This window comes from Engraulis encrasicolus, chromosome 22 (assembly GCF_034702125.1).
Source record: "Engraulis encrasicolus isolate BLACKSEA-1 chromosome 22, IST_EnEncr_1.0, whole genome shotgun sequence".
NCBI classification, from domain to species: Eukaryota; Metazoa; Chordata; class Actinopteri; order Clupeiformes; family Engraulidae; genus Engraulis; species Engraulis encrasicolus.
The window spans coordinates 667,727-692,726 of record NC_085878.1 but is presented as its reverse complement, the minus strand read 5'-3'; the positions used below and the strand labels follow the sequence as shown (position 1 = coordinate 692,726).

At 41.3% G+C, this 25,000-nt stretch overlaps 1 protein-coding gene across 1 annotated transcript in view; it reads left to right on the top strand.

Moving 5' to 3' along the window:
• trpm5 (transient receptor potential cation channel, subfamily M, member 5) overlaps nucleotides 1–25,000 on the top strand; it is a 40,007-nt gene that overhangs the window by 250 nt on the left and 14,757 nt on the right. The window contains exons 2-13 of the mRNA XM_063189155.1: nucleotides 637–817; nucleotides 2,501–2,667; nucleotides 10,036–10,213; nucleotides 10,628–10,692; nucleotides 11,052–11,237; nucleotides 12,532–12,631; nucleotides 13,533–13,651; nucleotides 13,896–14,243; nucleotides 14,710–14,853; nucleotides 17,406–17,529; nucleotides 19,149–19,294; nucleotides 24,404–24,516. Coding sequence (XP_063045225.1) covers nucleotides 637–817; nucleotides 2,501–2,667; nucleotides 10,036–10,213; nucleotides 10,628–10,692; nucleotides 11,052–11,237; nucleotides 12,532–12,631; nucleotides 13,533–13,651; nucleotides 13,896–14,243; nucleotides 14,710–14,853; nucleotides 17,406–17,529; nucleotides 19,149–19,294; nucleotides 24,404–24,516 — 1,871 coding nt within the window. The remainder of the gene's footprint in view (nucleotides 1–636; nucleotides 818–2,500; nucleotides 2,668–10,035; nucleotides 10,214–10,627; nucleotides 10,693–11,051; nucleotides 11,238–12,531; nucleotides 12,632–13,532; nucleotides 13,652–13,895; nucleotides 14,244–14,709; nucleotides 14,854–17,405; nucleotides 17,530–19,148; nucleotides 19,295–24,403; nucleotides 24,517–25,000) is intronic.

Genomic DNA, 25,000 nt, shown 5'->3' with positions numbered 1-25,000 from the left:
AATAAATATATTTCAGGTGAAGAGAGGGGGTCCAAGGCACTCTGAAGTCCGTTAAAAGTCCTTTATTTTAGACATGGACATCAAGCCGATGCATTTCTGTCACGTGAAACCTTCTTCAGGGCTAATAAATAGGCCTACATTTTATTTTGTCATGCATAGACATTCTAAAAAAAGTGTAACATGTAATGAAATTAGAGTTGTCCACCTTCATGTGATTGAATGTGGGCTTGAATCTAACACGTGTGCCAGGCTGCATGTTGTGGTTAAATTGGCTTATGTAAGGGGAAAGAGACTTTATTTAATCACAGTGATCAATATCTCACGCTGCATGATAACTGTAAATAATGTAGCTAGGTGAGCACAGCTACAGCTGGCTTGACCGGTTGGCCCAATTTCAACTCTGGCCACATATCCTTTCACTATATTTACCTTCACTGCCTTTTTTGGTAAGATGAATAACATGGTTTTCTTGTTGTATATAATTTATTGATAAAAAAAATCTCAGTAAAAACATTTGCATTTAATTGTATATTGTATTTCTGTATATTTTGTTTCTGCCTCTGTGACACCTGCTGCTGTGTATATTGTATTTCTGTATATTTTGTTTCTGCCTCTGTGACACCTGCTGCTGTGTAGTTTGTGAGGGTGCGCAGCTCCACGGATCCGGCCCAGATCTACGAGATGCTGACAGAGCAGTGGGGCCTTTCCCCTCCTCACCTGGTGGTGGCGCTAGTGGGTGGAGACGAGGTGGCACAGATGAAGCCTTGGCTAAGAGACACTGTGAGGAAAGGCTTGGTCAAGGCTGCCCAAAGTACAGGTATGGTGCCCATAGTATACACAGGCCTACCTTTTAATGATGATCATATAAGGCAGGGCTATTCAAATGGCGGCCCTGGAGCCAGATGCGGCCCTTGGACAGCAAGGTTCTGGCCCCCAACAAGCCCTTTCAAATACAGAATTGTTTTTTGGAACTTAGAGATAAAAGTATGGGCTCCGTTATCATGTTGAAACGGGACACAGGACGTTAAAATGCAGGAAATTACATCTAAGAAATGCAAACCCTCCACTTCAATGAGGTCTCCCATATTTTTTTCATTGACAGCCGACAACAATAACATACGAATAATTCGGCCCCTTTACTGGGAGGAATTTGAAAAAATGGCCCTCGTTGAAACATAATTGAATACCTCTGATATAAGCCATATGGAGTAGATCAGGGGTGGGGAATCTTTTCCAGTCTAAGGGCCACTTCAAATTGCTCCAAGGGCCGTAAAAGTCCTCCAAGGGCCATAAGATGAACACAAACCAGGATTTCCCCCTGCACTTAGGCCTCTATTGAGGACAGCCACCTTTAAAACAGACCCCACCTTCTCTAGGTCCCTTGAATACGTGTATAACTTAATTGTACTGCAAATTTAATTTTTAAGATTCCTTTACAAAATATGTAATATTTCATGTGAAGCTGCATAGGTTCCCCACCCCTGTACTGTGTGTTCATTGTGTCACATGTTTCCACGTTGTGAGTCAACGTGGAAGTTTCTATGAAATTTCAATCATCTGATTTGGTCCGATACGGTCTTGACTTGATCCTTCATTTAAAAGTACACTGTGTGAGATTTTTAGTTATTTATTTCTAGAATTCATGCTGCCCATTCAGTAATGTTGCCTTTTTCATGAATACTTACCACCACCATCAAATTCTAAGTATTCATTATGATTGGAAAAATTGCACTTTTCATACATGAAAAGGGGGATCTTCTCCATGGTCCGCAATTTAGAATTTCCAGAAATGCAAAAATGACTGTACTTGGGCCATACTAGAAAATATTAGTTTATTACTCAGTAAACTTTCATGTAGATCAAATTTGGCAATACGCAGCCCAGTTTCAAAGAGCAGCGTAGTTGCAGTACCTTTTTTGACCATTTCCTGCACAGTGTACCTTTAAAAAGTAAAGAACAACGCTTCATAATATGCAGCACCAGCATGCAAATGACAAGACAGATATGAAAACCATGTAGTAGCCTATCTAGGCTTAATCTGACACATAGTATAATTTGTATTATATAGGCTGTTTTAAAATATAACACAATGCATCATGCATGCTATGATATAGTATGACATGTTCGGCAACCGTGGCTTAGTGGTTAGGGAGTTTGTCTTTCAGTCTGGGGGATTGTTGGTTCGAATCCCACCTGACCTCTCCTTACACCTCCATCCATGGTTGAAGTGCCCTTGAGCAAGGTGCCTAACCCCACATCGCTCCAGGGACTATAGCCAATGCCCTCTGATATCTGTAAGTTGCTTTGAATAAAAGCGTCAGCTAAGTGTAATGTAATTTAATGTAATTTAATGTAATGTTACCATTCTGAATAGAGGTTAATTCCGCTTTGAAAACATCATGTGAACACTTCACAATTCAGAGTTAAATGAGAGATCAAAGTAAATTAGACCAAACTATTTAATTTGGAAATATTTGGAAATAATTCATATGAACCACAGGTGCCTGGATCCTAACCAGTGGGCTGCGTTTCGGCATCACCAAGCACCTGGGCCAGGCGGTGAGGGACCACTCTCTGGCCAGCACCTCCTCCAAGGTGCGCGTGGTGGCCATTGGCATCGCACCCTGGACCATGATCCACAACAGGGACATGCTGCTCACCGCCAGGGTGAGTAAGGCATAGGTGTAGCCAGGGGTTGGGCCTGGGTGGGCCCGGGCCCGCCCACTTGACATCCAAGCCCGCCCCATTCACACTTGACAGTCAACTGTTGCCTCATTGAACTATAATTAATGGGATAGCACTGAGCGATAATGAATCATGTTTTCAAAAGTCTAGTTCGTCTTCTGTGATTTCTATGATTTCAATCTCAAAGTATCATTTTTGAGCGCGATATTATAATATCTACCAACACGCTTTCGGGTTGGGCCCGTCCGATTTTTTCTGGGCCCACCTGTTTTATTATTTCTGCCTACGCCCTAAGGGGGTGTAAATCACAGACTCCATGACCATAGGCCTACAATACGGTATTGATTTCTTAAAGTAGGGATTCGATTATTTTCGATACTTAAGAATTCCCCACGATACGATATGATTCGATCGTTTTTTCCCAATTGCTTTTCCACTACTATTATGTTATGCAGCTAAGGCATTGCACAGGGGTCAGCGATACTTGAGAATGCCCCATGATACGATGCGATTTGATTAAATCGCCAGCCGATAGGGCACATCGATGCATCGATACATTTTGATTATTATTTACGCCCCGCCAGGGTGAGTGGGCTTAATTTTAGGTGTGGATGGTGGGGACATGTCCATGCCACTTTTGCGATTAAGATACTGCAACTTGTCTCTACCACCTTTTCACAAATACAGTGTAATGGAAAAATAGCATATAGGGACAATTTGCCATTGTAATGTCCCTACCACTTTCCAAGCCAAGCCTACACATTTGAATCAATGGACCTTTTTCATGTGACATGACGTCAGACACATAGAGGTATACAATAACACTAGAGTTGACACGGCAATTCGCGACAGCACTGGGAAATGGCACATGGAGCTTCCCAACTTCCATAGGTAGTGTAGACACCTTTAGTCAATGCAAGTCAATGGAGAACACGCCCACCCCTGTCAAAAAATTGACTAAAACTGTGTGAATATGAAGTAACACATTAATCAAAGACCAGATTTGAAATGTCAGGCTAAATATCTACTTAAATCATATGAGTCGATAAAATACATTTAAAAATCAAATTATATATTTTATGAACATAGTTAGCAACACACTTCAACTATTGTCCTTGTATAGTGTGTTGATGGACATTTTCACATGATTAAGCCATTTTTGACAGAGGTGAGCCTCTTTCTCCGTTAATTTCCATTTCTCTGATCTACCTACAGATAATGGCCGCTACAGATTGCCGTAAAAAGGGGCTGCGGGGTCACCTCTAGTGGTATTTTCTACCTCTATGGTCAGACACCTCTTATCTGATTCAATGCATTTGAAGGCAGGGCAGGTAGCATCTTGTGGCACACATATACTGTAAATGAACTCACTAACCCATTGTCTTCTATGGAAACCGATAGTCGTGTTCCCCGCTTTGCTTCAAAATGGAAATTGATTGATGAAATAGTGACTAAGACTAGTAGTAACTAGCATGGCGTAATGGTGGTGTATGCTAGTCAGACTGGTGCCACCTAGTGCCCCCTATCAAAGTCATTTCCCAGTAGCGACTAGGTGCTCACAAAGTGAAAGAAACAGATGCGAAACAATATTAGTACGGTGGATGGGTGATTTGATCGTGCACTTTTGAGTAAAAGGATGAAAATCGGTACACATATCCTTCTTGATATGCTGATTAATGTTAGCGTTGGAGGCGTCGCGAAAAATGCATAATTTTCAAGATGGCCGCCAAATCCAATATGGCCGACCCATATTAATGAATCTACCTGACACTTTGTAGTAAAAGCATGAAAATCGGTACACATAACCTTCTTGATATGCTGATTAACATTAGCATTGGAGGCGTCATGAAAATGTATTAATTTTCAAGATGGCCGCCAAATCCAATATGGCCAATTCATATTTATGAATCTACCTATCTACCTAACACTTGGTAGTAAAGGCATGAAAATCGGTACACATATCCTTCTTGATATGCTGATTAAGTTTAGCGTTGGAGGCATTGCGCAAAATTCATCGTTTTCAAGATGGCCGCCAAATCCAATATGACCAACCCATATTAATGAATCTACCTGACACTTGGTGGTAAAAGCATGAAAATCGGTACACATGTCCTTGATATGCTGATTAACATTAGCATTGGAGGAGTCACAAAAAAGTAATCGTTTTCAAGATGGCCGCCAAATCCAATATGACCAACCCATATTAATGAATCTACCTGACACTTGGTGGTAAAAGCATGAAAATCGGTACACATGTCCTTGATATGCTGATTAATATTAGCATTGGAGGCGTCGCGGGAAAAAAAAAACATTGTTTTCAAGATGGCCGCCAAATCAAATATGGCCAGCCCATATTAACTACCTGGTAATTTGTGGTAAAAGCATGACAATTTGTACACATAGTTACTTCTTTACATTAGATGCTTATTCATATTAGGGGCCATGAACAAAAATCAAATATGACTGACCCATATTACAATACAATACATTGCAATATGTATTTATGTAGCACAGTATCACAACTATGAAGTTTACTCAAAGCGCTTTGAAAAAAGACATACATGCATACATACACATTCACACACCAGCTGTGCACAGTGTGCAGACTGCCGTACGGCACCGGTTGTCACGCGAGACACAGACACAGACACAGACACAGACATAGACACAGACAGACAGACAGACAGACACACACACACACACACCAAATCTTCACATCATTATCCTGGTCTAGAAATGAATCCTAATACTGTACATGTAAACTTTTCACTCAAGTTATATTTTACATACCCTGAGTTGACTTTTTGATGGCCATCATGTTCCAACTGTGCCATTCACCATTTATTCAAAGTTTATGTCAATCTTTTAATTAGGCATTATTGGCAGTTTGATTGATGTTGGCCATAGTATATACCATAACCTGTGAAATCCTACTACTTTACACAATTGTTCTGATCTGAAATGTAGCATGGATTCCATCCCTCAGTGAGGGTACCAGATCTTGGGGTGCAATCAGGAGAAAGAGTAGGGGTGTAAAGGCGATGGCTGCAGTTTGTTTGAATAGATACAACTGACATGATTGGATATGGGCTACACATATGCCAAATACCACATTTTTAACGACCTATAAACTGCCATGGGCAATCGTAAATCACAACTTTACTATGAGAAATTGCATAACCACCAGATTATATCACTTGTGAGATCAACTTGTGTTAACCAGGCAAGATATAAGCTTACCATACAACTTGCATTGGGTGCAGGATTGCAGTTTGTTTGAAGTTTGTCAGTTTGTCAGCTAGAAGTAGTCATCAACAATTAGTTTCTTTGAAGTAAGCAATCACAAAAAATGTCCATGAATTAACAAATCAAGTTAACTTTCTGTCTAGCAATCTTGAAATCCTGGCCCTTTTGGAATTTGTACAAGGCCTATGCAGTTATCACTAAGCGCTAGAGGTGCTGTACATCCCACAAGCCCCTCAAAAGTCTTGGATTTGTACATAACGCTATTGCCGTATTACCTATTTGATGCCTCAAGAATGCAATCAGTGTACCGATTGAAGAGTATTAGCAGAGAACATTTCATACATATCTGTCCATCTGTACAAAACCTATAATGCAAACCAAGTCAACAATCTTCAAAGTGTAAGGCTTTAACACTTCAATTCATAAACCTATTATAGAGGGGTAGAACACAAGAGGGGGTGCAAACTCCTGCACCTATTCTAAAGTTATCACATTGCAGAAAATAATCTATTGTGGTGGTGGCAGACACAGTTTGGGCAAAACCATAACATATGCATCACTTCATTTGATAACATGCCAATAATGTTTAATCATTTTCAATGGTATTTTGTGAGTGTTAATTATATGCAATGCCAAAATATTTTTGTAGAAAAATATGTATTTTCTTATAAACACTATCTTAGTTGGCCATTTTGAAAATGTGTTTTTTCCCACAATGCCTCAATTTCTAATATTAATGAGCACATCAAGAAGTAAATGTGCACCAGTTTCCATGGTTTAACTAAAAGTGCCTGAAGGATTTATTAAAATGCGTTTGCCATATTTGATTTGGCAGCCATCTTGAAATGTAAACTTTTTTTTTGCAAAGTATCGAGTTCTTTTATCAATCAAAATATAAAAAAAAGTAACTGTGCACAAATTTCCATGCCTTTACTACAAACTGTCAGGTAGCTTCATTAATATGGGTTGGCCATAATGGATGTGGCGGCCATCTTGAAAATACAGCATTTTTAGCAATGCCTCCAATGGTAATATTTATCAGCATATCAAGAATGATATGTGTACCAATTTTCATGCTTTTAATACCAAGTGTCAAGAAGATTCATTACAGTTTTTCTCGATTGCTTACACACAATTTTCTGAATCAGTTCTCGAATTCTCAGAACTCTACACACAAATCTCCAAACCTCACACGCAACGGGCAGAACTCTTCACTTCCTCTGAAAAATGCACGTCTTGTCTCAAAACAATGTACTCTCTTCTAAAAACCTAATTTTGTTCTCAAATGACACACACAAGCAGTCATTTCAATACACTCTTCAATACACTCATTGAACACTAATATGCACAAGGTAAAACTCTATACTCAACTTGACACACAGTAGAAACTTATTTTCTTCACTGTTCTACTCACTAAAGAGGGTATTTTTCTGTTGTAAAATACTGAAATATTGTTTTTAGACTCGGAGTACACAAATGTGTGGCAAAAAATATATTTTACATATTTTTCTGACATTTTTTAAAAATGTACTAATTTATTGTAAAATATTGGGTAACCACATGAAAGTGATCTCTTGTATAACATCTTTTGGAGTTCAAAAACTAAGCAAATGTGTTTCCTCACTGCATCCACTCATGTGTTCATCAATATCACATGCAATGTGTGTCCTTATGGGGTGATGATTTCAGATTGTAAACCGGTATGAAGAGAGTTTGCCCATCTGATGAGGAAGTGAACATAGGGTGGCAGTTGATTTTAGTATTTTGAATGGCAGTGTGTTCAATGCGACAACCAGGGTTTTTCTTCATGAAAATTGTGTGTAATCCAGAAAATTGTGTGTAGTGGTTTGAAAAGAGTGTGTTTTAAAACTGAAATGTGAGTGTTATTGTTCATTGGTTAGGGGAGTTGGGAAATGGGTGAGATGTTCCGAGAATTGTGTGTGAGGCAATCGAAAAAAACTGTAATATGGGTAGGCCATATTGGATTTGGCGGCCATCTTAAAAATGCTAAATTTTTTGCAACGCCTCCAATGCTAATATTAATCAGCATATCAAGAATGAAATATGTACCAATTTTCATGCTTTTAATACCAAGTGTCAGGTAGATTCATTACAGTTTTTGCCTACTGCTTGCACACAATTTGCAAAATTTGGCTCATAGACTCAAAACTCTACACACAAGCCAAAAACTCTCAACACTTGGAGATAAACCCTGCACATATATGCCAACATGAAACTCTGCTATCAAAACCTTAACTTTGCCAGAAAAACTCAACAATCTTTTGTCAAAACCTCACTTTCATATCAAAAGACACACATTAGCACCAAATGAGAAAACAAATTAGATCAACGTGAAAACAGTTGTCTACTTTATACAAAACACAGCAGTCTTTCTTTTTGTACCAGTCTATTCAGACTCACAGAATTTACATCTTCACAAGACCCAATTCAATAGGCTACTGTACATTACACAACTGCACCTTACAGTACAGGACATTGAACTGAAGCAAAATATCTTAAACAGTACATCACTCTCAACACAACAGTGTGTATGTGAGCTTACTGTATGAACATTTTTTTTGTGTAGCCTATTACGTATATTCACACATTTTCAAACATCTAAATATGATATAAATGTGTGGTTGACGTCAACATGCTGTAATGAAAAACATAGTCTATATACTTTTGTTGTTTGGGTATGAGGTATGAGGTTTGCTTACAGTAAAGTAACGAAGTACAATACATTTCCAGACACAATATGCAACTGACATCTACTATTATGTGTATTTCTACAAACTATCATGTTCATACCTAACATGTGATGAAGAAGATACTGTACACCTAAAAGGCTACTCCTGCCATCAGGGTAGGTTTTACAGAACATGAGTCAGTCAATGTCACTCCATATTCTACTCTTGTACCGTTGTGCTATTTGTTGTTTTGTTTGAGTGTAGGAAGGTGTGAATTTAGCAAAGTAGCCATCAAAGTAAAACAAATAAATGCAAAATAAAATAAGTGCAATGTAATATAAAGAATGCAACTTTGTAACTGGCAGAATAGTGGTTAATTTTGAAAGCATGTGTTTTATTGTCGGTGCCTAAATCTTGTCATACATCCAGTGTGTTTTGTTTTTCTAGCGGATGTGTTTTCCCAATGATATGATGAGTGTTCATTTTTTAATGGAGTGTCTTGTGAAGGAAAAAGTGTGCAGTGACCATGAGCAAGTGTGTAGCATAAAGCAAAATGTGTGTTGCTGAATTGCTGCAACAGTGTTAAGCAGAACTTTTGTTTAAAGTACGGCACACTGTGTTTAAGTTATGTTCCCAACAACTTAACAATATGCTATTTTTGTCTAAGCATCAGCCTATAGTGTTCAAGCAGTAGGCAAATACTGTAATATGGGTCGGCCATACTGGATTTGGCGGCCATCTTGAAAACAATGCATTTTTCGCTACATCTCTAATGCTAATATTAATCAGCATATCAAGAAGGATATGTGTACCGATTTTCATGCTTTTACTACCAAATATCAGGTAGATTCATTAATATGGGTCGGCCATATTGAATTTGGCGGCCATCTTGAAAACGATGCATTTTTCGCGACGCCTCCAACGCTAACATTAATCAGCATATCAAGAAGGATATGTGTACCGATTTTCATGCTTTTACTCAAAAGTGCACGATAAGGCCCTTTTGTGTGTCCCATCCGCTGGACTATATGTGAATCTCAATGGAACAATAAAGATCTGAGTTGTGACTTTGGATATAACATAAAGAATGAATGTAAAAACAGAGGGAGAGAGAGAGAGAGAGAGAGAGAGAGAGAGAGAGAGAGAGAGAGAGAGAGAGAGAGAGAGAGAGAGAGAGAGAGAGAGAGAGAGAGAGAGAGGTAGGATATTTGACTGCATTGTACTATTAATAATATCTCTTAATACACTAACTCATAACTGTTTAGTAGAGTTTATGAGAGAGAGAGAGAGAGAGAGAGAGAGAGAGAGAGAGAGAGAGAAAGAGAGAGAGAGAGAAAGAGAGAGAGAATATACAAATATAGTAGAGATGTAATACAGAAGCTAATGCTTTTTGGGTTTTGACCTCCTTCCCCAGCCGGATCAGCCGGCCCCCTACCCCAGCGAGGACCTGCCCCACGGGGCCTCCTATTCTCTAGATTGCAACCACTCGCACTTCGTCCTGGTGGAGGAGGACCCCCAGAGGCCAGGCAGCACCAGCGAGATGAGGGTCAAGCTCCTCAAACACATCTCCCTGCAGCGCACAGGATATGGGGGTAGGCAAATAGAGCACGCCAGGATAGGATAGGATGGAATGGAATAGAATAGTATAGAATAGGATAGAATAGAATAGAATAGAATAGAATAGAATAGAATAGAATGACATAGAATAGAATAGAATAGAATATATGTAGAATAGAATAGAATATATGTAGAATAGAATAGAATAGAATAGAATATATGTAGAATAGAATAGAATAGAAAAGACCAGAATAGAATGCAATACAATGCAATAGAATAGAATAGAATAGAATAGAATAGAATAGAATAGAACGGAATAGAACAGAACAGATTGTCTTTAGTGAATATGCAAATGTACAATATGCACTATACACATGGACAGCAAGGTTAAAAGTATATCTTTGTCCAGTGCATAAATGTTAGACTAATAACACTGATCTTCTGTTCAGGCACTGGCAGCTTTGAGATTCCGGTGCTGTGTTTGCTGGTTCACGGAGAACCAAGGATTCTTCAGGTTGGCAGTGTTTTTAATCCGGTCTAATTTCACGGACATACAGTTTTTGGGTCAAAGACTTTTTTTTGGGCTCAGACATCAGGTGGCTAGTGCTGCAATGAATATGGTTCTTAGATAGCCCACTGTAAACAAACCAATCAAAAATATGGTTCTTAGATAGCCCACTGTAAACAAACCAATCAAAAATATCCATACAATAGTGCCACTGTTTGTCTTTGCGCCGCCCTGATGTGTGCTACTGCTACTGCTGAAACGTCACTGATCCATTTGCAAATATCTTCTCTTATTTGAATAAGTCTTTTTTTAAAACTAAAAATCTAAAATCACTCTCCTCATGTTTTGTTGTTGTCTGTCCACAGCGAATGATCAAGGGCATTCTGAACTCCACGCCCTGGCTGATCCTGGCGGGGTCAGGGGGCGTGGCGGATATCCTGGTGACCCTGATCAATAGAGGATGCTGGGATGCCGACGTGGTGCAGGAGGCCCTCCAGGAGACCTTCCCCAGCGGACACCACAGCACCGACATCAACTCCTACGTCAAACTGGTAAATCGCACCAGATATATCAATGTATTGGCCCTGCCATGGCGCTAGCGGTGGGGCACCCGTCTGCTGCGCGGCTGACCCGGGTTCGATTCCGGCTCGGGTCCTTTGCTGACCGTTCGCCGTCTCTCTCCCCACTCTTAACTGCACTATCGAAATGGAGGTCAAAGATGCCCCCCCCCCAAATATATATATATATATATATATATATATAAAAGATATATCGACGTATTGATGATTCTTCAGATTGCTTGTTCACTTCCTTAGTAATGGTGCTAACCTGTTGCAACACAATCAACTTCCTCGTCAAACTGGTAAATCACACAAGATATATGGACATATTGATGACTCCTCAGATTGCTTGTTCACTTCCTTAGTAATGGTTTGACTTTGTGTGCCAACCTGCTGCACCGTCATCAACATCTACATCAAATTGGTAAATAAAAGCTTGAGAAAGAAGATGTTGTCAAATTGATCCTTCCTCATTCAGACTCCTCATCCCCTGTCCTGATTGTAATTGTCTGAACCTGTTGCAGAATGGTTACAACTTCACATTCATAAAAGCTCATCTAGGCCTATATAAAGATCAGTAATAATATCCATTTTACTTCACAATTTGCCTCAATAAGATAACATAAAAATGTGTTAAAACCCATAGAACGTCAATGTTTCCGTGGACATGTTTAAATATATATATATATATATAGTTCAACAAAGACGCTTTTGCACACCTCTGTAGTTGGGCAGGTGCGTAGGATGTTATCCCAGGGGGGTTGTCAGTCAAGTGCAAAGAAATCCTGCACACTGTCCATTCCACCAACAAACTTTAATACAATGTTTCGGTCATCCGACCTTCTTCAGGTCAAGTTACCTTTAACACCGTTAACTTTACCTGAAGAAGGTCGGATGACCGAGACGTTGTATTAAGGTTTGTTGGTGGAATGGACAGTGTGCGGGATTTCTTTGCACCTAAAAAAATATGGTAACACTTTATTTTAGGGATACATCTATTAGCACTAATACATACAATGTGCCTGTATAAGTAACTTATAAGGCATGTACAAAGCAAAATCAAACATTTGTTAGGCATGTATTCACAAATGTCTTGTTCATGCACAATAAGGGATTTATTACCAATTTAACCTTAGTAAGGACCTAGTAGGCCTTAGCGTTTGCTTAGTACATGCCTTACACGTTACTTATGCAGCCATTAACATTGTATGTATTAGTGCTTATAGATGCATCCCTAAAATAAAGTGTTACCAAAAATATATATGCCATCAACATCCTGTCCCAGATTCAGAAGATCCTGGACCATGGCCACCTGTTAACCGTGCATGACCCGGAGCAGGAGACCTCGGAGTTAGACACGGTCATCCTCAAGGCCTTGGTGAAGGGTAAGGCCATATCTCTATGCCAGTGATTCCCAACCTATGGGCCGGGGCCCACTGGTGGGCCCTGAAGGTATTCCAAGTGGGCCTTGAAATCATTTTCCAAAAATAATAATCATATTTTGGTGTGTGTTGTTGTTGATTAATTTGAGTTTTATTCTTAATTGGATCAGAGGTGGGCCCCGAACATTTTTGACAATTTCGAGTTGGCCCCAAGTTGAAAAACCCCTGCTCTATGCATATTCATACTGTGAACAGGCACAATTATAGCATACAGTGAGTTGTAGCATATAGTCAGTGGTTCACAATCTTTTTCTGCCAGGATCTCCTTTTGGAAATAATAAAACTCCACCCCCACACCCCATTCTTTCAAAATTTCCCCCTTAACCCATTGACGCCTAAGGCACCTGCAAAAAGGGTGCTGAATGCCTGAAGAAAAGCTGACCTCACCCTATAAAAACCTAAATAGCTCAGCTTCTGAAGCGTATAAAAATATGTGCATTTAATAAGTTGCATTTAAACGCTAAGACGCTCATCTTTTATTAGAATGTGTTCATCTCAAATTTTGAATAAAGAGATTTTGAGATTTTGAATAAAGTTGTCTCAAATCATATTAGCCTGGCTGTTGCGTAATGCAGCTCCAGGCAGCGCAACATCAGGCATCAATGGGTTAATATTGCTCGATTTTCCGTTAACAGTTTGTTTGCTAATATTGCTAGGAACCCCCAGGAAGAGCAAAGAAATGAACCGTACAAGTGAATACTGTTACTAACCAATTCATGGAAGTACAGTGTGTTAGCTGTTAACCTGTAGAAATCCCTACAGTAAGTAATGCTGTAAGTAATCCTCGTGCAGTCAATGACGTGAGTCTATTATGTTTTTACTGTGTGTGTATGTATCTCTCTAGCCTGCAAAAGCCAAAGTCAGGAAGCCCAGGACTTCCTGGATGAGTTGAAGTTAGCCGTGGCGTGGAACCGAGTAGACATCGCCAAAAGTGAAATCTTTAACGGAGATGTGGAATGGAGGGTAATGTCATATCTTACCTCACTGGTTGAAGACAATATCTGTGCAATTATATTTTGCATGATCTGACTCTGTAGAGTTGTAATAAACATGAGTTTAAACACAAATACCCACCAAGAGTTAATGCACTATTAACAAAGCAGCCAAACATCCTTTCTCTCTCTCTCTCTCTCTCTCCCTCTCTATCTCTCTCTCTCTCCCTCTCTCGCTCTCTCTCTCTCTCTCTCTCCCTCTCTCTCTCATACAGGCCTGTGATCTCGAGGAGGTGATGATGGACGCGCTGGTGAACGACAAGCCGGACTTCGTGCGCCTGTTTGTGGACAACGGGGTGAACCTGGGGGAGTTCCTGACGTACGGGCGGCTGCAGGAGCTGTACTGCTCCGTCTCGGAGAAGAGCCTCGTCCACTTCCTGCTGCTCAAGAAGCTCCAGGAGAAGCAGCTGCTGCTGGCCTCGGCCCGCGTGGCCGGCCCCCCGCACGCGGGCCCCACGCCGGGGGACAAGCGCGCCCGCTTCACCCTGCACGAGGTCTCCAAGGTCCTGAAGGACTTCCTGCACGACTCCTGCAAGGGCTTCTATCAGAAGCAGATGCAAGCGGTAAGCGGGTGGAGTTTTGTCAGTTTATTTGGATTTGTCCATTTTTTTTTACCTAACATCAGGGCAACTGACAGGGGGGGCAAAAAGGGTCAGTTGTCCTGAGCCCAAGGAAAGGGGGGGCCCAGAATTGGCTTATATGTACTACCTATATAGGGTGGGGGGCTTTTCAGATGACTGGCCAGGGCCTAGCCAAATCTATCAACGGCTCTGTGTAGCACTATCTGTTAAAGTACAAGAGTATTGTCAGAAAAAGCAGTTTGTATAGTGTAACTGTTTTTAGGACAGACCTAAAAGACACAACATTTTCCAAATGTTATGTAGATGCATAATAGCGTTATGCTAAATTTTGGGAGCAATACATAGCGCCTCAAATAGTACCACAGAGGTGCATCATCGTGCTGCTTTTAGGGATAAAATATAATTGCAGTGGGCCTTGCTTACTGATGTTCTACAAACCCTATTACAGGAGAAGGGGAGCAAGAGCCGCCTCTTCCAGAGTCACAAGAACCTTCCGGATATGGAGCAGCGCTGCGAGAACCCCTGGAGAGATCTGTTTCTCTGGGCCATCCTGCAGAACCGCCAGCAGATGGCCAATTACTTCTGGGCCATGGTGAGCGGTACAGTAGCCTGGGAACTCCCATACTGCCTTTAGTTCTACACAATCGTTTCGATCTGAAAGACACTTAAAGTGAAAGGCCATTGGGAAACTCCCATTGTCATTGTGACACAGCACTCCACAGCACACAAGTGAACACTGCACACAACAAAATTGCATTTATGCCTCACCCGTGCAAGGGGGCAGCCCTCAGTGGCGCCCCATGGGGAGCAGTGCGGTGGGACGGTACCATGCTCAGGGTACCTCAGTCATGGAGGAGGATGGGGGAGAGCACTGGTTGATTACTCCCCCCACCAACCTGGCGGGTCGGGAGTCGAACCGGCAACCTCTGGGATGCAAGTCTGACGCCCTGACCGCTCACCCATCACTTGTGATTAGGTCTGGAGTTAATCAGGCAAGGTGAGCGGTGCACAGAGGGCTCTAAATCAACTAATTTCCTTCAACGGCCAAAATGAATACTGGTCTATTTTTACCAGCCAAACACACACTCACTAATGGGTCCAAGCAGCTAGTAAGTTGGTCTTTTCTACCAGCCAAACTGAAGTATCACCAGCAGTTGGCCGGTTGGCCGGTGTTCATTTAGAGCCCTGTACAGTAATATACAGTAAATGTAAGAAGTGTTATTAACTCCGCTCGAGGTGCTCGAGGCCTTGTCCATCGCTATATATACAGTAACAGGGCTCTAGATTACTAGCCAAACACACACTCACTAATGGGTCCAAGCAGCTAGTAAGTTGGTCTTTTCTACCAGCCAAACTGAAGTATCAGCAGCATTTGGCCGGTTGGCCGGTGTTCATTTAGAGCCCTGGCGGGGCATGCTTTGCATGTCAGGTGCGTTTAAGGTCGTCCTCAAAAGCCATCATCTTATCTGCTCACAGAGGGATATTCAAATGAAGGCTCTGACAAATTGGTGTTACGCATAATGTAAAAGAGAATAGTCTGCTGTGTGGTACTACGGAGGAGTTGAGTCAATATTGACGATGTGGCTACGGTTACATGGCATTTTTAATTCTGAATTAATAATTCCGCATTAAATAGTTTGGTCGAATTTACTTTGATCTTTCATTTAATTCCGAATTGTGGAGTGTTTACATGACATTTTCAAAGTGATATTATCCTTTCATCAAGTGAAGAGAAAATCCGAAGTGCTCAGGGAATTGTTGAGAAAAAAATCTTGAAGGTGCTCTTTGGTGTTGGATGATATTATCCTTTATTCAGAGTTAAAGTCAGTTAATTCGGAATTAAATATCTCATGTAAACGTAGTGAGTGTCTGTTATGCAGGGCTTTGAACCGGTTCAAGGAACGAAAACGAAAACCGGGAACTTTTTGTATTTTACAAGGAACAGAAACGAAACCGGAAACGTTATCCTTTTTTATGTTCTGGAACGGGAACACTTATTTAAAAATAATGGTTACCGGTTAATACCGTTCCTCAAACAAAATAAAAAAAGTAATGATTTTCCTGTGCACGTTACCATGACGGCTGAGGTTCACGTCCTGTGTGACATCAGACATTCGCTGACTGAATGGCGAGTGGGATTACAAAGTCTCCACTCCACATCTTACATAAGAGAAACCACTATCATACAAAAGGGGTGAGTTTCCATCGCATCACTGTTAGACATTGCAGAGAAGCGCGTTTAAAGCGCACAGAGAATTTTCTTCCTGACAGGAACGAAATTAACCGTTCCGGGAACAGTATTTTTTTGTTCTAACCGGTTCGGGAACGTCAATTTGTTGGTGGAACTCATAACCGGAAACGTTATAATTCCGTTTCTGTTCAGAATGAATCATTTGGAAAAAATAACGGTTCATAGCCCTGCTGTTATGTAATACCATATACTTTTATCATTTGACTTTTCCTTTCAGTTTGCAGCATGAAGCTCATCACATAACCTCTCTGCCATGTTCATGCCATCTGACTACTTGAATTCTGTGTCAAAAGCAATATTCAAATAAGTATCCCAAAAGCATTTTGTCTACAATGTAACAAAAAAAATAATCTCTTCTCTTCTCTTCTCTTCTCTTCTCTTCTCTTCTCTTCTCTTCTCTTCTCTTCTCTTCTCTTCTCTTCTCTTCTCCTGTGTTCTCCTATTCTCTTCTCTCCTCTCCCCTTCTCTTCTCTTCTCTTCTCTTCTCTTCTCTTCTCTTCTCTTCTCTTCTCTTCTCTTCTCCTCTTTTCTCTTCTCTTCTCTTCTCTTCTCTTCTCTTCTCTTCTCTTCTCTTCTCTTCTCTTCTCTTCTCTTCTCTTCTCCTGTGTTCTCCTCTTCTCTTCTCTTCTCTTCTCTTCTCTTCTCTTCTCTTCTCTTCTCTTCTCTTCTCTTCTCTTCTCTTCTCTTCTCTCCTCTTCTCTTCTCTTCTCTTCTCTTCTCTTCTCTTCTCTTCTCTTCTCTTCTCTTCTCTTCTCTTCTCTTCTCCTCTCTTCTCTTCTCTTCTCTTCTCCCCTCTTCTCTCCTCTTCTGCCCTCTTCTCTTCTCTTCTCTTCTCTTCTCTTCTCTTCTCTTCTCTTCTCTTCTCTTCTCTTCTCTTCTCTTCTCTTCTCCAGGGGCCCGAGGCGGTGGCGGCGGCCCTGGCAGGCTGTAAGATCATGAAGGAGATGGCTCATCTGGAGTCAGAGGCAGAGTCAGCACGCAGCATGAAGGAGGCCAAATATGAGCAGTTTGCACTGGGTAATAGAAAACAGTAACAATTTGTCAAATTGAGTTAAGGACTGGAAATTGACTTGACTTTGATGATGGTCTTGTGACTAGATCTCGTGCTTCCAAGAAAGTGCATAAAAGCATCACGACTCACTGTCATACCTATAGCGTGTTGGACTGGGCAGTGTTGAATCATGAATCAAGTGAAAAGGGAGTTTTTCCTCACCCCTGTTGCCACCAGGGGCCACATCTGAGTGTCCCATTCACTGTGACTATGTATCACTTATCCTGGACCTAACCCTTGTGGACCTTAGGCCTCTTTACAGTTTTTCTCGGTTGTTTACACACAATTTTCGGAATCAGTTCTCGAATTCTCAAAACTCTACACACAAATCCCCAAAACTCACACACAACGGGCAAAACTCTTCACAACCCCTGAAAAATGCATGTCTCGTCTCAATACAATGTACCGTCTTCTAAAAAGGCAATTTTGTTCTCAAATGACAAGCGGTCATTTTAATCCACACTAATATGAGCCGCCATTGAACACAAATGGTCACATGGTAAAACTCTATACTCAGCTTGACACACAGTAGAAACTTATTTTATTCAGTGTTCCACTTATGAAAAGGGTATCCTTCTGATGTAAAACAATTAAATATTGTTTTCAGACTCAGAGTACACAGATGTGGGGCAAAGAATATATTTCACATATTGTTCTGACATCGAAAAAAATTGCAAAATATTGGTCTAACCACATGAAAGTGATCTCTTGCATTACATATTTTGGGGATCAGAAACTAAACAAATGTGTATTCTCACTGCATCCACTCATGTTTTCATCCACATCACACGCAATATGTGTCCTTATGGGGGGATGATTTCAGATTGTAAACAGATATGAGGGGAGTTTGCCCATGTGATGAGGAAGTGAACATAGTATGGCAGTTGATTTTAGTATTTTGAATGACATTGTGTTCCATGCGACAACCAGGGATTTTCTTCATGAAAATTGTGTCTAATCCAGATAATTGTGTGTAGTCTTTTGAAAAGAGTGTGTTTTAAAACTGAAAAATATGAGTGTAAAGAAGGAATTGTGTTTATTGTCCAGTGACATTGTGAAAGCGAAAAGTGAAAGCCCATTGGGAAACTTCAACTCCCATTGTCATTGTGACACAGCACTCCACAGCACACAAGTGAACACTGCACACTGCACACAACGGAATTGCATTTATGCCTCACCCGTGCAAGGGGGCAGCCCTCAGTGGCGCCCCATGGGGAGCAGTGCGGTGGGACGGTACCATGCTCAGGGTACCTCAGTCATGGAGGAGGATGGGGGAGAGCACTGGTTGATTACTCCCCCCACCAACCTGGCGGGTCGGGAGTCGAACCGGCAACCTCTGGGATGCAAGTCTGACGCCATAACTGCTCACCCATGACTGCCCTAGGGTAGCAGTAAGTTCATGGCATCTTTCAACTTCTCATAAAGGTTGGAGCAGGTTTTTCTTCTTTTTAGGGTGCTGACGTGACCACACTGAGGAAGGCAGGCAGAGCGCCGAAACGCATCTGTGTAGGCTAATGAAAAAGTCAAATGCTGCATGCTGCGATCTTCTCTTAATTTTCATCATCTTTCAACGTGTCCCCTCTAGATCTCTTCAGTGAGTGCTACTCCAACAGCGAGGATCGTGCCTATGCTCTGCTGGTCAGGAAGACGCAGTGCTGGAGCAAGGCCACCGTGCTGACGCTGGCCACCGAGGCAGACGCCAAGTGCTTCTTCGCTCACGATGGTGTACAGGTAAACACAGACTTAACCCCTTAAGACGCGGCTTAATACATTTGTTGTTACCAGTATGGTAATGACCAAGTCGTGGTGCATTTCTAAAGGGCCTGTGTTGTGTCATAGTATTGTAGTGCTATGGTAGTTACATTTCAATGACTATTACAGCGTGCCACTGGAGGTACGGCGCGCAGGGACACTGTGCAGGAAATGGTCAAAAGAGGTCAAAAAAGGTGCTGCAACTATGCTGCTCATTGAAACTGGGCTGCCTATTGCCAAATTTGATCTTTACATGAAAGTTTACTAAGTAATAAACAAATATTTTCTAGTATGGTCCATGGTTCTAGTAGAGTCATTTTTGCAGCTAAAATTGGCTATTTTTGGAAATTCAAAATGGCGGACCATGGAGAAGATCCCCCTTTTCATGTATGAAAAGTGCAATTTTTCCAGTCATAGTGAATACTTAGAATTTGATGGTGGTGGTAAGTACTCATGAAAAAGGTAACATTAGTGAATGGGCAGCATGAATTCTGGAAATAAACAACTAAAAATCTCACACAGTGTCCCTTTAATCGAATAGATATTTTGGCCACTTTGAAAAGGGATTATAATAACTATACCATATATGGAGGATTGATTGACAGTCTTTTGCTGTGGATATGAAGAAAAAGGACTCACACACAGTTCAATTCTGTGACCACAAAAAACAATGTGTGCAGTGTGTGGGATTAGACTGCCCCCTTGTGGTGTTGAGCTGCACCTGCAACACTCGAAAGCCTCGAAAATCCACAGCGCCCATTACATGCACTTTTATGGAAAATAACCACACTAGTGATATTTTCAAAATAATTATGGTTGTCTTGTTTTTTTTTAATATATGAGTGCAACTGAAGATGGAAATGATTCACTGTGAAATGTCAGAATGACTCAGTCAGAATCTTCACAGTCGCTGACACCATCGCACCACATTGCAGCACAGGGCCGCTGACAGCTTTGGCCGGGCCTGGGACAAAGACATCTGAAAGGGCCCCAAACCTAATCAATACAATGTAACGAGGATGCAATTCTGGGGGCCCCCTCTCTACCTGGGCCCGGGACAAGTGACCCCTTTCGTCCCCCTCTGTCGGCTTCCCTGCTCGCAGCACATACAGTGGCAGCAGCACTCAGCCCAGCACTAGAGACAGATGAGAGGAGTCTTGTGGAGAGGGCATCGCCAAGTTTTTTAGTACCCTCAGTCAGACATGAATAATTAAGACTGAGCTCTACACACACACACACACACACACACACACACACACACACACACACACACACACACACACACACACACACACACACACACACACACACACACACACACACACACACACACACACACACACACACACACACACACACACAGCATCCTTCTCCTCCTCCCTCCATCATTCTCAGTCACTCAATCCAATTATTTTTATGGTTATTGCACAGTTTTGCACACGTCCTCCGCTGCTTGATCCTCAGTCAAACCATATGAGCTGTGTTTGTGTGTGTTCTGCTTCTGGCTCTTTATGCTTGTTTTGGAGGAACAGACAGGTGTGTGTGTGTGTGTATGTGTGTGTGTGTGTGTGTGTGTTTGTGTGTGTGTGTGTGTGTGTGTGTGTGTGTGTGTGTGTGTATGTGTGTGTGTGTGTGTGTGTGTTTGTGTGTGTGTGTGTGTGCACGTGCACGTGTGCGTGCATGGGTGTGTTTGTGTATGTGTACACTCTAAGAAAATTTCCCTGCAAAATAACGGCAGTTACTAGCAATTATATTTACCTGTAATTCTACTGTTATTTCACACCAAAAATCAAATACAGCTCATTGCTGTTTAATGTATCACAGTATATAACATTTTTTCAGCAGCAATTGAACTGTTAAATAACAGTACTCTACAGAATTAAAAAGTTGAATTGTACTGTGTGATGACAGGCAAATACTGGGTCATAGTTGTATTCATGAATATGGCCATGGCAACTTCCCACCCCACCCATCATTCTCCATAACTGTGGTACCCTGGCCATGTTACCACCCCACCCTCCCATCGTTCACCATGACTGGAGTGCCTTGAGTATGGCGCTATGCTGTATTGAGAAAATGGTTTGCGGTGGTCCTTTGAAAGTGTGGGCATGAATAAAATTTCAGAGTATGCAGTGCTATGTTACAATGATAGTGTGCAAGGTGGGCTTTTTACTGTATCTCTTGATGAGCCAATGATGAATATAGCATTGGTCAGTCTTTAAAAAAAATTTTTTCACCAAATAGCACAGCAAACAAGCAGCACTACAAGCTAGCTCTCAAAGCAATGCCTAATTTGCAGCAGGCACATTATATGCAACAATGCCACAAATGATGCCACATACAGCAAGCTTTCACAAAGAGGAAAGTGTGCAAGCATGTATGCAAGCATGTAAGCAAGCTTGTAGGCAAGCTTGTAGGCAAACAAGTGCTATGCTGTGCCATGCAGGCCAGCCAGCAGGCAGGCAAGCAACTGAAGTGTTGATAGTCCAGATTTATATACAGGTGCAAGAGTACCATGTGACCAGAGTCATCAGGCCCTTGGCAGGTGACGCCCGTAATTGAATAATGGCATAACAGCCCTACTCAGGTGAGGCCAGGCACTGATTAGCAGATTGGTTTAGATGGGGCTGCTTGTTGCAAGAGTGTTAAAAGTTCTTAAAATGTTTCAGCCATTCACACTTTCATCACTATCAAAATGCATGTGCTACTCACACTTTGCTGCATCAAGCACCTTTTTACAGTTTTTCTCGATTGCCTACACACAATTTTCGGAATCGGTCTTCGAATTCTCAAAACTCTACACACAAATCTCCAAACCTCACACACAACGGGCCAAACTCTTCACTACCTCTGAAAAATGCACGTCTTGTCTCAAAACAATGTACTCTCTTCTAAAAACCTCATTTTGTCGTCAAATGACACACACAGACAGTCACTACAATACACATTTGCAGACCCATTAAAACACAGTTGGGCACAGGGTAAAACTAATTTCTCTCAGTAACATGGGCTTTTTTGATCTGGATTGCAGGGATACTGTGACATAAGTTGGAAAAACTTCATTCCCACAACACACAAACAGAAACAGAAAGATTTGTATGTCTTTTTCACAAAAACAACACAAAGATAAACCCCACTGCCTATTTGGCAGTACAAAAAAAACATTACATTACTGTATAGCCTATTGCTATGAAAAAAAACCCCTCTATACTCAACTTGAAACACAGTAGAAACTTATTTTCTTCAGTGTTCTACTTACTAAAGAGGGTATTTTTCTGTAGTAAAATACTGAAATATTGGTTTTAGACTCGGAGTACACAGACGTGTATATATTTTACATATTTTTTTTAAATATTTAAAAATTGCACTAATGTATTGTAAAATATTGGGTAACCACATGAAAGTTATGTCTTGTATAACATATTTTTGAGTTCAAAAACTAAACAAATGTGTTTTCTCCTTGCATCCACTCATTTTTCATCAATATGACATGCAATGTGTGTCCTTATGGGGTGATGATTTCAGATTGTAAACCGGTATGAAGAGAGTTTGCCCATGTGATGAGGAAGTGAACATAGTATGGCAGTTGATTGTAGTGTTGTGAATGACAGTGTGTTCCATGAGAAACCCAGTGTTTTTCTTTATGAAAATTGAGTGTAATCCAGAGAATTGTGTGTAATGGTGTGAAAAGAGTGTGTTTTAAATCTGGAATTTGAGTGTTAAGTAGGAATTGTGTTTAGTGTTCAGTGACATTGGTTAGGGGAGTTGGGAAATGGGTGAGATGTTCCGAGAATTGTGTGTGAAGTACCAGAACTTGTGTGGAGGCAATCGAGAAAAACTGTAAGTATTGTAGTTTCCTTAGAAATTGTTTCATCATGCTTGATAGTATCAGATAATCTTTAACCAGTCAGAACGACTTCAGTTCTTCAGGTGGTATTGAAGTTTGATGGTGATCACGGATAAGTGGGGGATGAATGGGTTTCAATAGTGCTGCCTAAAACAACTTGTTATTTTCTAGAGATGCACCGGATCCGGTTCCGGTTCCGGATCCGTCAGGATAATACAGTTTTTCACAGGATCCGGGTCCGGCAGGATCTTAAGCAGTGGATCCGGTATCCAGCATGTTACCTAAAAATCAGGGTCTGGTGCATGTCTAGCCTAGGCTTTTCAGTCTTTCACAACCCCAATCACTGCATGGAGTGAAATCCCTTTGGAAGCGGCTATTGCAGGCAGTGTGGCAATAAGCCAATGAGTCTAAAATATAGTTTGCGCCAACGTAATAAAAAGGGCCCACGTGTGCGAGTAGACTATATGTTTCAACCCTTTTGTAGGATCCGGTATCCGGTTCCGGATCCGGCAGGATCTTAAGCAGTGGATCTGGTATCCGGCAGGATCCTAAAAATCAGGATCCGGTGCATCTCTAGTTTTTTCCACAACGGCGAATACTGCTATTGTGCAGTACTTACTGTTTATGCTCAATATGTGACTCAAAGTAATATTTTCACAGTAGTTGTCTGTTTTTTCGAAAAACAGTAGAATGCTGTTGCAGAATTGCCGTATTAACAGCTATTTGTTATAGTGTGCGTGCATGGGTGTGTTTGTGTATGTGTATGTGCATGTGCATGTGTGTGTGTGTGTATCTGTGTGTGTGTGTGCGTGTGTGTGTAATAGCACGCCCGTCCGCGCCCCCATGCATGTGGGCGGTATGTGTGTATGCCTGTGTGTGCCGGCCTGTGTGCATGTGTCTTGTGGTGGATGAATTTTAATGTGTGTTTTGTGGCATGGTGGCAAGCAAGCAGCACAGAACACATCTTGGGAACAGATGGCTTGTAAATGATGTAGTATATATATATGTGTGTGTGTGTGTGTGTGTGTGTGTGTGTGTGTGTGTGTGTGTGTGTGTGTTTGTGTGTGTGTGTGCGCGCGCGTTGCTGTGTGTGTGTGTGTGTGCATGTGTGTGTGTGTGTGTGTGTGTGTGCGCGTGTGCGTGTGCATGTGCGTGTGTGTGTGTGTGCGTGTGCATGTGCGTGCGCGTCCGTGTGCGTGTGTGCGTTTGCGTGTGTGTGTGTGTGTGTGTGTACGGCTCAGGCCCTGCTGACGAAGATCTGGTGGGGGGCAATGACCACGGACACGGCCATCTCCCGCCTCGTGCTCTGCTTCTTCTGTCCTCCACTCATCTGGACCAACCTCATCAAGTTCAGGTCTCTAAGTCTTTTTTTATATATATAATAATATATAATATGTAATATATAATATATAACAATAATATAATATGTTCTGGACCAACCTCATCAAGTTCAGGTCCCAACGACTTTTTTAAAAATAATATGTTTATTAGGCAACCTCATCAAGTTCAGGTCTACAAGTATTTTTTAATATGTAATAATATATAATATATAATATATAATATGTAATATATAATATATAACAATAATATAATATGTTCTGGACCAACCTCATCAAGTTCAGGTCCCAACGACTTTTTTTCTTTTATAATATGTTTAGTATGCAAACCATGCTCCTGACCCTGCTCTAATAAAAAAAGCTCCTTGTGCTTGACTTTTGTGTCTTGTTCAGTGTGCAAACCTCTTCCAACCCTATACCTTACTTCTTTTGGGTCCACGCACCTAGTTACTTTTCTTAACATCTAGAGCGCAACAATATCCTTACCTCCTATTAGGCAAA